The 13145-nt window shown below is 42.1% G+C and overlaps 1 protein-coding gene across 1 annotated transcript in view; it reads right to left on the minus strand.

Annotated features, from left to right (window-relative positions):
* Nucleotides 1-6959: 6959 nt before the first annotated feature.
* Capn8 (calpain 8) overlaps nucleotides 6960-13145 on the minus strand; it is a 61952-nt gene continuing 55766 nt past the window's right edge. Inside the window, exons 17-21 of the mRNA XM_013015129.1 lie at nucleotides 11496-11564; nucleotides 11015-11093; nucleotides 9601-9717; nucleotides 8609-8667; nucleotides 6960-7124 (exon numbers count right to left, since the gene is read on the minus strand). Of these exons, the coding sequence (XP_012870583.1) occupies nucleotides 7101-7124; nucleotides 8609-8667; nucleotides 9601-9717; nucleotides 11015-11093; nucleotides 11496-11564 (348 nt within the window). The 3' untranslated portion in view covers nucleotides 6960-7100. The remainder of the gene's footprint in view (nucleotides 7125-8608; nucleotides 8668-9600; nucleotides 9718-11014; nucleotides 11094-11495; nucleotides 11565-13145) is intronic.

Raw genomic sequence — 13145 nt, forward strand, 5'->3', positions numbered from 1 at the left:
TGGATGGCAAAGACTTACTTATTCGTTCCTCTTGCAACTCTCTGGGCAAGTGCTGAGCCTGACCTGTGGTGGGGGGTTAAGAAATGGTTATTGGTTGAATTATTGAGCAGAATTGAGAGGATAAGTTCATGCCTTGAGAGCCCAACCCACTCTTCCCTCCCCAGCCCCACCCCACCCCCCAACACACACATTGGTGAAGAGCTTCTACTCACAGTGGCTAGGGTGAGTGTCCTATGACCACTGGGCAAGACTACTATGCAAATCTATGCAGGAGCATCTGTAGTGTTCTGGAACAGACTCCCTAGTAATCCCTTGCAGAGCATAAGCAGGATTATTTCAGCTACAGGATGGTTTTGGCTTGAATTTCATTACCAGATCATTGCTCTCATCTCATTCCATTCAACAAGCCTAAATTGAAGGCTTACAATATGCACAGAACCATGTACAATCCTGGAGTGTTCCCATCTGCCTTGCTCGGCTTTTGCTAATGGAGCCATTCTCTCCAGCTGAAACTCAGAAGGAGAATCACTTTAGCTGGGTCCCTTCCCTGGGCCTGGTCCTTTAGGATCTGGGAAGACCAGAGGGGGCACAACCCCACCCACACTGGGAAAAAGGAACATTTGGTGAGAAGGTTCTGAGAATGATAGTGAAACTAGGCTCCTCTGTCTTGAAACTGACCAGGATGGAAAGGAAGCCCAGAGGCAAACTTCAATCTACAAAAGAGACACAAACTCTGCCTCTAACAATAACTACAAAGAAAACCAATAATAACAACTGATACTTATGGGACATGCGACACTGTTCTGTGTACTTTCTGGTATCTGCTGATCTTCACAACAATTCTGTAAGGTGTGAATTTGTTATTATCCATTTTACCAATAAGGAAGCTGAGGCAGGGAAACCAGCAGACATGGTCTATGACATGTATAAGAAATCTGTTTTAAAGTGGAGACAGTGATTACGTATGAGCGAGGGAGCGAGTGAATGAGTGAGTGAATTAATGCAGTCTAGACTGCAACCTGTGTCTTCTCTTCACTGTTTAGCTTTCTTTTGATGTGTAAGATAATTTACTAAAGGTCTGGAGAGTAGTCTAGTATTCTCTCTTGTGATTTGTCCATCGCAGGCAGCAGGTGTCTAAGTGTGTGCTGTCTGGCCTCCGGGGATGGCTATGACAGAGGCAGTCCTAGGGGAGTGGTCCTTGGATTCCTCCTTTAAAGTGGTGTTGGGGCTGGAACCCAAGGCCTGATATACGATAGACAAACACTCTACCAATGAACTACATCTGAGCACAGGGCTTTTCTTGTTTTGCAAGCTGGGACTACAGGAGGGAACAAGAAGTAGTTGAGGAAGAAGGTTCAGGAGGGATTTCTGGAGCCAGGAAGGACATGCTTGCACCTAGAGAAAGGCTCAAGGAAAGAAAAGACCTAGTGTGGGGGCTAAGTCAGGGGTTTTTCAATCCAGACAGTCCTGAGCCAATAGGTCCATCTAAGGATGGGCAGGCTTGGGCAGCAACTGAAGCAGAGTGAAAATTAGACACCCTTTTCTCATTTTCCAGTGTCCTGTAAACCATTCTGCATGGCCCTGGAGACAAGGGAGTAAGCTGAATAGAATGGGAACTCTGCGTGACATTTAATTAGACTGAGATACAAGTAGAACAAATTCACAGTCAGTGTTCTTTTGAAAAAGTGCAAGTATTAATTATTTGATGGCATGGAAAAAGAGGAAGATTATTGTAGATTATGAAGTGCAAGGTGTTTTGATCTCCATTCTAATAAACCAACTGTAAGAAAAATAGATGTTTAAGTCAATCAATGAAGTTTGAATAAAGACTGGCTATTAGATGTGATTAAAGAATTACTGTTAACTAGGTTCTATAACAGTGCTGTAGCTATGTAACAAAATGTCCTTTCATAGGGAAGCATAAAATAAATAGATATCTGTGATTCACGTTAGCAAAAACTTCTTTAACCTTAAAAAATAAGGCAAAATAGTAAATATTGCTCAATCTATAGTAATATATAGAGTCCAGCATACTGTTGTTTTAATTATATCAGGCTTAAATAAATATGAAATATATAAATTTATACAAAATTTAATTTCTTCATCCAAACATGGTGGCATGCACCTGTAATCCCATCCCTTGGGAGATAGTGGCTGGAGGATCATGAGTTCAAGACCAACTTAGGCTATATAGAAAGTTCCAGTCCATTCTGGAATATACTGCAAGCCCCTTTCTAAAACAAATTAAACAAAATGATTATAATAATAATACTCTATAGAAATGAATGTGTATAGAATTTTGGGACTCCCAACATTAGAGAAGCTGAGGCAAGAAGATCAGCAGTTCAGCCTTAGCTACTTAGGCAGACCTTATCTCAAAAGAGAGAGAGTGAGAGAGAAGAGAGAAAGAGAGAGAGACTGGGATTATTGTTCAGTGATAGAACACTTCCCTAGCCTGTGCAAGGTCCTGGCTTCAATTCCCAGCACTTAAAAAAGTAACATTAAATTATAGGTGCTGCTGGATGGTAAAAGACAAAAAAAATATACTTGGATATGAAAAATTATACAGGACTCGTGACATTCACACAGTGAGACCAGAGGAGGATATTCTTAGGAGCAGATCACAAAGGCTTAGTAGCTAGGTACATATGATCATATAAAATGGTATTTATTGAACTGAACTCCAAGAAATGGAAACAAGAGAGTTGTTTGTTGTTGTTATTTTGCTTTACTTTCTCCTTTGTCACTCTTTTTTATTTCTGTACCTTTGGTCTTCTATGTAAGTTTGTCTGCTTGGAGGAGGGTAAAGGGGAACACAGAAGTGGTGGGACAAGGGATGAACAAATGCAGCGGTGATATCACTAGGTACTATGTTGAAAATGAACTAGACAACTTGTTGGGGAGGAGGGTTGAGAGGGAAAACCTGGGAGAGAATGAACAAAGAGGTGCCACTGTTCAAAAAGAAATGTAATCATTCCCTGACTTAGGTAACAGTAACTCCTCTATACACCAATAAAAGTAACAATAGAAAACAAATGAAAGTTTAAAAAAATAGGTGCTACAGGTACAACTCAGTGGAAAGACCCTCACTCAGCATAAAGAGGCTCTGTGTTTGATTCCCAGCATCATAAAATAACTGAATTTATAATATGCAAGCATAAAAATAAGAAAAAGTATCAGTGTAATCCGGGCTCTCTCCTGCTCTGCTCCAGAGTGTAAAGGCAGGAAGACACCATCAGCTTTCAGGATGGCTTAAGTAACTCTGTGGCTGGGACAACTTCACCTTATTTCCAGATTTGGTGTATGGTAAGGGCCCATCTCCTAGCTCCCAGACATCTGTTTTTTTCTCTGGGCCCTCACATGGTAGAAAGGAAGCAGGCGCTTTCTGGGGCACTAGCCCTATTACTGAGGATCCACTCTCATGACCTAATCACTTCCCAAGGCTGCATCCCAAGGTTGCAGCATCACATTTAATAAATTAACTTGGAGAAAAGGACACAGACTTCATCTATAACACCTACTTTGCCTACTTTGTGACTTCACAGTCACAAAAAAAACTAAGACTAGAGGAAAGGTAGCAGGTAAGTCCCCTTAAGTGGGTCCTTCTAGTACTACCTTTTCTGAGGTTCAAAGGGAAGTAGGTGATAATTCCTCTGCTATTATGTGAACTCTTGAGCCATACCTGTGACTTAAATGAAATGGTTCATGCACAACAGGGAGGGTGTGTAATGACTGGGGGTTTCCAGGGGGAGAAGAACATTAAAGAAGTGGGGAATTGGAGGGACAGCCATGTCCTGGGGCCAGAGCTCAGAGTAGCTGAGGCTCACCTAAAACAGATATCTAAAGCTAGAAAGAAAGGAAGCAAGGAAAGAAGGAAAGAAGAAGGAAAGAAGGAAGGAAGGAAGGAAGGAAGGAAGGAAGGAAGGAAGGAAGAAGGAAGGAAGGAAGGAAGGAAGGAAGGAAGGGAAAGGAAAGGAAAGGAAGGAAGGAAGGAAGGAAAGAAGAAAGGAAGGAAGGAAGGAACGAAGGAAGGAAGGAAGGAAGCCAAGCCATACAGGACATCTAAGAAGCTGGGTCAGTTGGGCTCAAAGCACAAAGAAAGTCTGAGTGATTAAGTCTAGTGAAGCAAGGAAAGCCTGGCTGATGAAGGAGAAAGACTCTGTTCCTGAGGCCTGCTGCTCCAACTCACAAGAGCAGCTGGCATGGAGAGGAGCCAGGAGCCAGAGCAAGACCGCCCAGGTGGGGCTGGGGAGCCTCACTGCCAATTGACAGGGTGTGATGCATGCACAACCCTGCAGAGCCAGCCTGGTATATCCTCCTTCCAGAGCCTGTGGATGGGCTGTCTGCCTGATCCTCCCAGCCCAGTTCCAAGCTGCTTCTGTGATTGTGCATAATTACAAAAAGCTCTGCCTGGGCAGGTGGATGTGAGGAGAAAACGAATCCACAATTCTCAGCAGGCAAGGGAAACTCACCAAAATGGTTCTGTTGCTGTGGAAGTACACAGAATACTAGGTACACACTCCAACTGCTTCTCATCTAAAGCAGATAGGTGCTTCTCTGTTACACATCTCAAAGGAGTCTAGGAGTTGCCTGGTGACCTGTATTTCTTCACCTTCTTTGAAGAAACAAGGGATGCCTCCAGGAGCGAATTGCCCCCCCTCCCCCCACCCAGCCCTCAGGGATGTCTCTCTGTGCTGACCTAAGCTCCCTGCTGAGCTGCTTTATTCTCCTCACAAAAGTAGGGGAAATCTAGGGAGTTCCCAAGACTGTGCACAAATCAAACCTACTGACATGGGGTCAGCTCACTGGGCTTTGCTTCCTCTGCCCCTGGCATTGTGGAGTCCTGGCTTCAATGTGTCTACATAACAACAATGTCCCCACTGGATTCCTTACTTTCATACACTGCTGTGTTATCTGTGAGGAAACAGTGTAAACCATCCTCTACTGGAAAAACAAAGTGATGCACCTGCTGTACAGAGCCTCTTGAGAGAAAACAGTGCTTACGGGTGTTATTGTTTGAATGTGAGTGTGACTCCCAAAGGCACATCCATTAAAGGCTTGGTCCCAGGGTGGTGTTATTAGGAGGTTGGGTGAGGCCTCATGGGAGATCTTTAAGTTATTGAGTTTGTGCCTCAGAAAGGATTGTGGCATAGTGGTACAAGCCTGTAGTCACAGTACCCAAGAGGCTGAGGCAAAAGGATCATAAACCAGCCTGGGCTACACAAAAAGACCTATGTAAAAAAAAGTATGGGAGGGGCTGGGAAAGTGGCTCAGTGGTAGACCGCTTGCCTTACATGCATGAGGCCCTGGATTCGATTCCTCAGCACCACATAAGCAAAAAGAAAAAAGCCAGAAGTGGCGCTGTGGCTCCAGTGGTAGAGCGCTAGCCTTGAGCTGAAGAGCTGAGGGACAGTGCCCAGGCCCAGAGTTCAGGCCCCATGACCCCCCCCAAAAAAAAGTATGGGAATATCCCAAAGAAACCCTTTACATTGTACAGTTAATATATGCCTAAAATAGAAATGGAAATTCTTTTTTATTAGTATATATATTATATACATTATGATTAGCTCATGACTATAATCCTAGCTACTCAGGATGCTGAGATCTGAGGATCACTGTTTGAAGTTAGTCCAGGCAGGAAAGTCTGTAAGCCTCTTAAAAATTTTTTATTGGTGATATACAGAGGGGTTACAGTTACATGTTTCAGGTAATGAATACATTTCCTTTTGAACAGTGTCACCTCCTCCCTCATTAAGACTTTTATCTCTAATGAATCACCAAGAAGCCAAAAGTAGCACTAAAGTGACAAAGCACTAGGCTTGAGCAAAAATGCTCAGGTACAGTGCCCACGGCCTGAGTTCAAACCCCAGGATTAGCACACACACACACACACACACAAACTTATAAAGAAAAGGACTGTGGGATTCCCCTCTCCCATACACACACGCATCCTCTCTGTGTCCTGGCTCAGATGTAATTGGTTTGCTCTATCATGTACCTCCACCATGGTGTTCCGTTCTCACCAGGGGTCCAAAGATAATGGGAGACTCTCTGGTCTTTACAACCTCTAGACTCATGATCTAAATGAACGTCTCATCTTTCTAAATGTATTGTCTCATGCATTTCATTGTAGTGACAGGAAGTTGACAATACAAGGGGTAAGGAATAAATTGTGCCTAAAAGCACCATCTCTTAATGTGGGAAAAGAGCAGGAAATGGAAGTAAAAGCAAACTAGGATTGTTTAAAGGAAACCCTGTAGTTCTGGGGTCTTCAGCCTACTCTATGGCTGTATTGGAAAGGAGTGTGTAGAACAATTTTCCCCTGGATTCTAAGACATACCCTCTCCCCCCCCACACACAAAGCAATGCCATTTCTGTAATACGATATTTTATCATTAAATTATTACCTAAAGTAGATTTAAAATAACACAAAACTACGGGTTGTATATTGATTCTAATACAGGGGGCTCCCCCGTTAGGATGGTTCCTTTTACATTTTTGACTTACTAATATTGTGAAAGCAACACATGCAATAGGAAGCATACCTCGTCTCGGATTTGGATCTTTTCCTCAGCTAGCTGTAATAGTCTCTAGTGTCACTGAGCAACAGGGATAAGCCTCAACTTCTTCCCAGTCACCCAATCATAGCCAAGACTCCAAAATACAGTGTTCCCTGTGATTCTTGGACACAAACATTCAATAAGTTCCATGAGATATTCACTGCCGCTCTCAAACAGGTTTGTGTCCAGTGACTTTGCCTGACTGTATGCTAATGTAAGCACTCTGAACACATTTAAGATATGCTGGAGAGACTGCACTGTTTCCTGGGTTAGGTCTCCTCAATGCATTTTTCTCTTTCGCTTTTTAAAATTTACTTTATTGTTATTAAGGTGATGAACAGAGGAATTACAATTACATGAGTCAGGCTTCCTAGCCTGCTTGCACAGACCAGGCCAGTGTCTCTGGGAACACTGATAGGCTGGAACCATATGAATAACTAGTCGTTGCCAATTGAGGATCATTGCTCATAAGACTATAAAGAAAGGGGGGAAAGAGTCAAGCGAGGTGGTGGAGAATGTTGTTGATGTCCAAAACACTGGTCAGACCAACACGCAGCACAGCCACTGGAAAAGAGAGACAAGCGAGTTGGTGGTAGCTTCTAGACCGCAGGGATGCTCTCCCCATACACAGCCTCCTGTCCTGTGGTATCACTTTTCATATTTCCATCCTCCAGTAAGTGCCTTGCTTCACCATAGCAAGTCACATGCATGACTGAAGTCACTAGTTCCTAAGCCAGAGCAGCACTGAAATGTGACTTAGAAAAAAATCGAGACCCAAAAGGGGTTTCCAAAATTAGATGCGTGTATACAGTTGACCCCAAACCCCCACAAGTCCCTCATCTGTGCATGTAGACTGTCACAGGTTGAAAACATTCCGTGAAACAATTGTATCTGTACTGAATTGGAACAGGTCTTTTTTCTTGTCATTTATTCACTAAACAATACAGTGTAACAACTATTTGCATAGCATTAACATTGTATTAGGTATTATAAATAAGCCACAGGAGGATGTATGTAGGTTATATGCAAATACTATGTCATTTTATATAAAGGACTTGAGTATCTGTGGATTTTGATGTCTGAGGAAAGTCTTGGAAACCATTCTATGTAGATACTGAAGGACAATTGTATTCATATACATATATATTTATATCTATATGCATATGTAGTCTTATATTCTAATATATCTTTGCCTATATTCTCATATATATTTCTTATATGTGTACATATTCTTATAGACAATCAACATTTCATGTAGATGCATATATATATTCCTAGATATGTATATATTCTACATATACACTAATTTTAGGTTCCACACTATTGTTGAGATGTCTGTAGTAGCCTACAGATAGGATCCTAGAAAAGTATTTCTTAGATCACAGAAAGGGGATCAATAACACCACCATTCAAGAGAAAGAAAGAAAATGGTTGAGTTCAGACAGCCTGGTAGGGCTAGCAATAATCTGGTCCTCTAGCTCCCTTGCTTCAGAAGTAAATCAAAGGCCAATGTCTCTTCCCTGAGCTGGACCCATGGTACATGTCCCTGCCTCCTGCTGCCCCCTCCAGTCACTGTGGCCTCTACTGTCTAGAGCTACAGCCCTCCACAGAGAAATGACTGTGTGCTCTCTATGTATAGCATTATGTGACTGTACACAGTCAAAGCACTCCTTCCCTTTGTATCCTCATTCTACTTATTGCAATTTCATTATTTTGTTTCCTACATTCATCTACATGTCAACCCAAGACACCTGCTCCTAGAAGTCAGACATTTCAAATCACACTGACTCCCTGCAATTCCATCCAAATGAACGGAGGCTTGCATCATTGATATTATTTCAAACATAGCTATAGCCTAGCTTATGATAGTAATAAATAAAATGTTCGACAGGCTGCCTGAAAGACAATCACATAATCCCTTCCCACCCCAGCCTACCTACAAGCATGGTATTTACACTGAAATAAGATAGTTAATAGGAAGAAACAAGGCTTAGCACCTATAAATTCCAAGAATCTTGAAGCAATTTATCGAACTTCTGGTCATTTACCTCAGCTAGAGAGAGCTGAACAATGCCATCCTGGTCTTTGTCCAAAAGCTTGAACAGTTCTGAAACACCCGAGAAGGAAAGAAATTAATCAGATAAGTTCCTGGACTTTGGAACAATTGGGAAGCTACCTCTGCCCACCCATCCCCACCTGGGACCCTCCCATTTCTCTTAATGTGCCCTTCCTCACTCCAGCTCTTCCTTGGCCCCTGGGGCCTAAGACAGCAAGATCTAGATCTAGCAGCCAGGGTGAGGTTTTGTGGCAGCTGACATTACCTCCCTGAACCCCTACCCCCTACAACATACACTTAAATGGAACAATCCAGTTGTCAGCACATATGGTCCCTTTGGTCTCTCCACCTCCACTGGCTTCCTGGGCATAACTTGCAACTATTTTGATGGAGGATGGAGTAAGGATAATCCAGTCCCTAGCTCTGTCTCTTCCTACCTGATCTCTTCCCTCCCATAAAATGAAACCCCTTCCCTCAATAAGCTATTGTTGATTCGTTTCACTAATAAAAATAAGGAAAAGGTGAATAAAGATGAGCAGATTTAAAGAAGGAAATGAAACCTCTTCCCTCAATAAGCTATTGTTGATTCTAAGCATCCTAAGATGGAAGGTGAACACCTATTGCTTTCCAGACAATGTCCTAGCCCTTCCCCAAGCATGGATAAGTTCTAAATAGAGCTTCATGGCAGCACCAATGCAAATAGACACTAACAGCCTGCAAGGACAGCATGGGGCTCATTCACCCTGGCCTAGTAACTGCACACAGCAAGCGCTCTGTAATCTGCTCAGCTGTGTTCCAAATCTCGAACACAAAGCAGCCTCAGCTTTCCTCAGCCTCCCACTGCCCCAACTTGCCCCCCAGAATCCCATCTATTGTTCTTTGGATTCTGGGCCTCCCAAAGGCAATGTCTGGTCCAGGCTGCTGGCCCTACCCCCCACCACTCTGACATTTTGCAGGGTGAGGATAAAGAAAACATTGGCTTACTGAAGAGGGTCTCCAGACGGATCATGCAAGCAATGAAGCCATCAAAGTCGATGAGGAGCTTGCTGCATGCATAGCGCATGGCAATGGTCTGCTGTACCTCGTTGTTGAGGGTGAAACCTGAGACAAAGAGGACCAGGGTCACAGGCAGTGTAGAGGACTCAGCACTGTCCCCAATGACACCTCAAGGGACTCACATAGCAGGGGACTTCTGTGACTCTATATAAATCTATAAACAGGGCCTAGCTATGGGGTTCACAGAAGTTGTCCTGTTTTCTGGTCTCTCTTCTTATCTATGCCCCACCAGCTTATCTCTGACCCAGCACCAGCCCTGATTCAGCCCTGCCCACAGTGGCCACAGCAAGTAAAAGTAGAGAAGGCAAAGGCCTATATGTTCATTGGGCCTTGCTTGGCCCCTTCAGAGACCCACCTCTGTAACTGCTGTCACCTTCTCAGTAAGGCAGAGTGCTTATCCTAAAATACTATGTTACAGAGGATCCAGTAGCTTCCTATCTTTCCTGAGTAGATACAGAGCTCAATAAAGCTCGCCCTTCTTTCCTTCCTTCCTTCTCTCTTTCCTTCCCTCCCTTCTTCCTTCCTTTCCTCCTTCCTTCCTTCCCTTCCTCCTTCCATCCTTCCATCTTTCTTTCCTTTTCCTTCTTTAAATCTGCTCATCTTTACTCACCTTTTCCTTATTTTTATTAGTGCTAATTTGCAGAAATAGCTTATTGAGGTATTTCTTTCCTTTTCCTTCTTTAAATCTGCTCATCTTTACTCACCTTTTCCTTATTTTTATTAGTGCTAATTTGCAGAAACAATAGTTTTATTGTGACATTTTTATGCATGTATATAATGTACTTTGATCATAGTCACCTTCTTATCACCCTCTCTTATTCATCTTCTTCCTGCAAGTCATTTCCTTCTTTTTCCCTTATAGACCCCCTTCCATTTTCATGTATTAAAAAAAAATCTTGTTTCTGCATATAGGAGAAAGAATACAACATTTGTCTTTCTGTGTCTGGCTTACTTCTCTTAATGTAATGATCTTCTCCAATTCCATCCATTTTCCTGTAATGACATAATTTTGCTGCTGTTTATGGCTGAATAATACTCTATTATGTATATATGGACAATTGAGTATAAATGTGTATAATATGGATATACACACACACACACACACACACACACACACACACACATATATATATATATATATATATATATATACAATTGAGTGTGTGTATGTGTGTCACAACTTTTTATCCACTCATCTTTTCAATAAAATGTTGTTGCTAACTCACGTATCCAATATGAGGGAACTCCCACTGACAATCATTAGCAGTCATCATCATGAGAAGAACTATGTTAAATGAGCACTTCTGGGTCCTGACACCTTGACAACAGGACATGTCCTCACCTGACATCTTGAGGGCTGTCCTCATCTCATGGGCATTGATGGTCCCTAAGTGGTTGTAATCCATTTCCTTATAGATCTCCTAAAGCCAGAGAGAAATTCTAGATGAGAAACAGTAGCTTGTAGCCCCAGACACTATTTCTCTCCACTTTGCTTCCCTCAGAAGTCCAGGGATAAACTCAAAGTAGACTTCACTGACACTTTCCAGATATATTCCATAATAAAGAAGAGAGCTTGGGCTGAGATTTTCTGTGATTCCTTTGTCCTCTGAATGGGGCTTTCAGTGCAGGAGCTGGCAACAGTATCGCTCATTACCTTCTTGTTCCTCCCTGAGCAATGTATACAGGTTTTGATGGGGTTGACTATAATTATGGGTCTGATTAGATTAGTGACTGAAATAGGCTATGAATGAGTGTCATAGAGAATTAGAATGGAGGAGAGGGGCCAAGGCTTGATGGATGCACATGGGGGAAAATACAATTACCAGATACTTCTGAATCTTCAGCCAGAGTGTCTTGAATTCCACAGGTCCCAAGGTACCTGTCCCATTGCTCTAAGTACGTTAAGGATCAGTATGATGGAACCCAAAATCTACACAAGTTTCATGGACGTCTTTCTCTTGTGAGTTTTCATGAGTCCCTTAAGGTCTTAGTAAACATTCCATGCCTGCAGCAAGCAGGGTAATAGGAGTGGATGGTGGGAAACAAATTCAAATAAAGGTAAAAAGTCAAATGCGCAATAAGACTCTCCTTTGGAGGCCAAGCACAGGAGTAGGGACTAAAAGACAAGTTACCAGCCTAAAGACTGAGCAATATCATTAATTCATATTGAATGCCTTCATCATCTTGGGTGATAGAATGGCTGGAGCTACATGACCTGTAAATTCATTTTTGTTTCTGTGACTGACTATTCAATAATGACACTTTGATGGAAGGTCCACTGTTACCAGGAAAATCAACAGGAGGAAGCAAGAGAGATTGTCAGCCACATGGCTTACTCATAGGACATAATAAAAACAAAATTAATGGAAGGGTCATGTTGAATTTTCCATGTCCTGCTTGTTTTCTGCATGAATATTTATTCTTCTCTGGGATAACTGTAGGGATTTGGTTTTGAACTATCCTTACCCTCATAAAGCTAAGTCACTTTGAAATGCTACCCTTTTCTCAGCCATCAACTAATCAATAAAGGCAAGCATGTTACAGCACATTAAATAATTCTATGTCAAATTCCAGCATCTCATTTTCATGAAAGTCACACAGGGTAGATATTGTTATTCCATTCCAGGAGAAGAAGTATATTCGAAGCATTGATTAGCTTCCCCTAATTTATACACTTAATAAGTAATGGAGTCAGTATTTGGACCTCTGTGTCTTCCAAAGTCCTCATGTCAGAATACCTGTGGTCTTCATTTCCAGATAATATTGCCCACAGAGAACAGACCTGTTGGATCAGAGTCTTTAGGACAGAAATATAGGCAAATGTACTTTCAGTCTCCATGGGTGACGAATAATTGATGCATGCCATAGTACTTGCAACATCATTCATGAAAGAATCCAGTCATAAAGGACCACTTGTAGTAGGAGTCTACTTATATGGTGTTCATAATAGAAAAGTATATAGAGGCCAGGCACTGGTGGCTCATACCTGTAATCCTAGCTATTCAAAAAGCTGAGATCTGAGGATTGAGGTTCAAAACCAGCCCAGGGAGTAAAGTCTATGAGATTCCTATCTTCATTAATCTACCAAAAAAGCCAGAAATAGAGTTGTGGTAGTATGCTAGACTTGAGCAAAGGAATCTCAGGAATAGCACCCAGGCCCTGAATTCAAGACCTAGAACCTGCAAAAAAGAAAATAAAAGAAAAATATAGAGAGATAGAAAGTAGTTTCCAAGGGATGGGGAAGATGAAGGAAGACTGGTAATATAAATACAGGGTTTCTTTCTGGGATGATGAAAATGTCCTTACCAAGAAAAGCAATGAATTGTACACTTCAGGTAGGTACATTACTTGGTATAGGAATTATATCTTAAGGAAATTTGTTCTGCTGCATAGTATGACTCTGAGTCACTGCCCCTTACTATCTCCACTGTGAAACAAAATCTCCTTAGAGGTATCATCACAACCCTCTTAGA

The sequence above is a fragment of the Dipodomys ordii genome, unplaced genomic scaffold, assembly GCF_000151885.1.
Source record: "Dipodomys ordii isolate 6190 unplaced genomic scaffold, Dord_2.0 Scaffold26, whole genome shotgun sequence".
NCBI lineage: Eukaryota > Metazoa > Chordata > Mammalia > Rodentia > Heteromyidae > Dipodomys > Dipodomys ordii.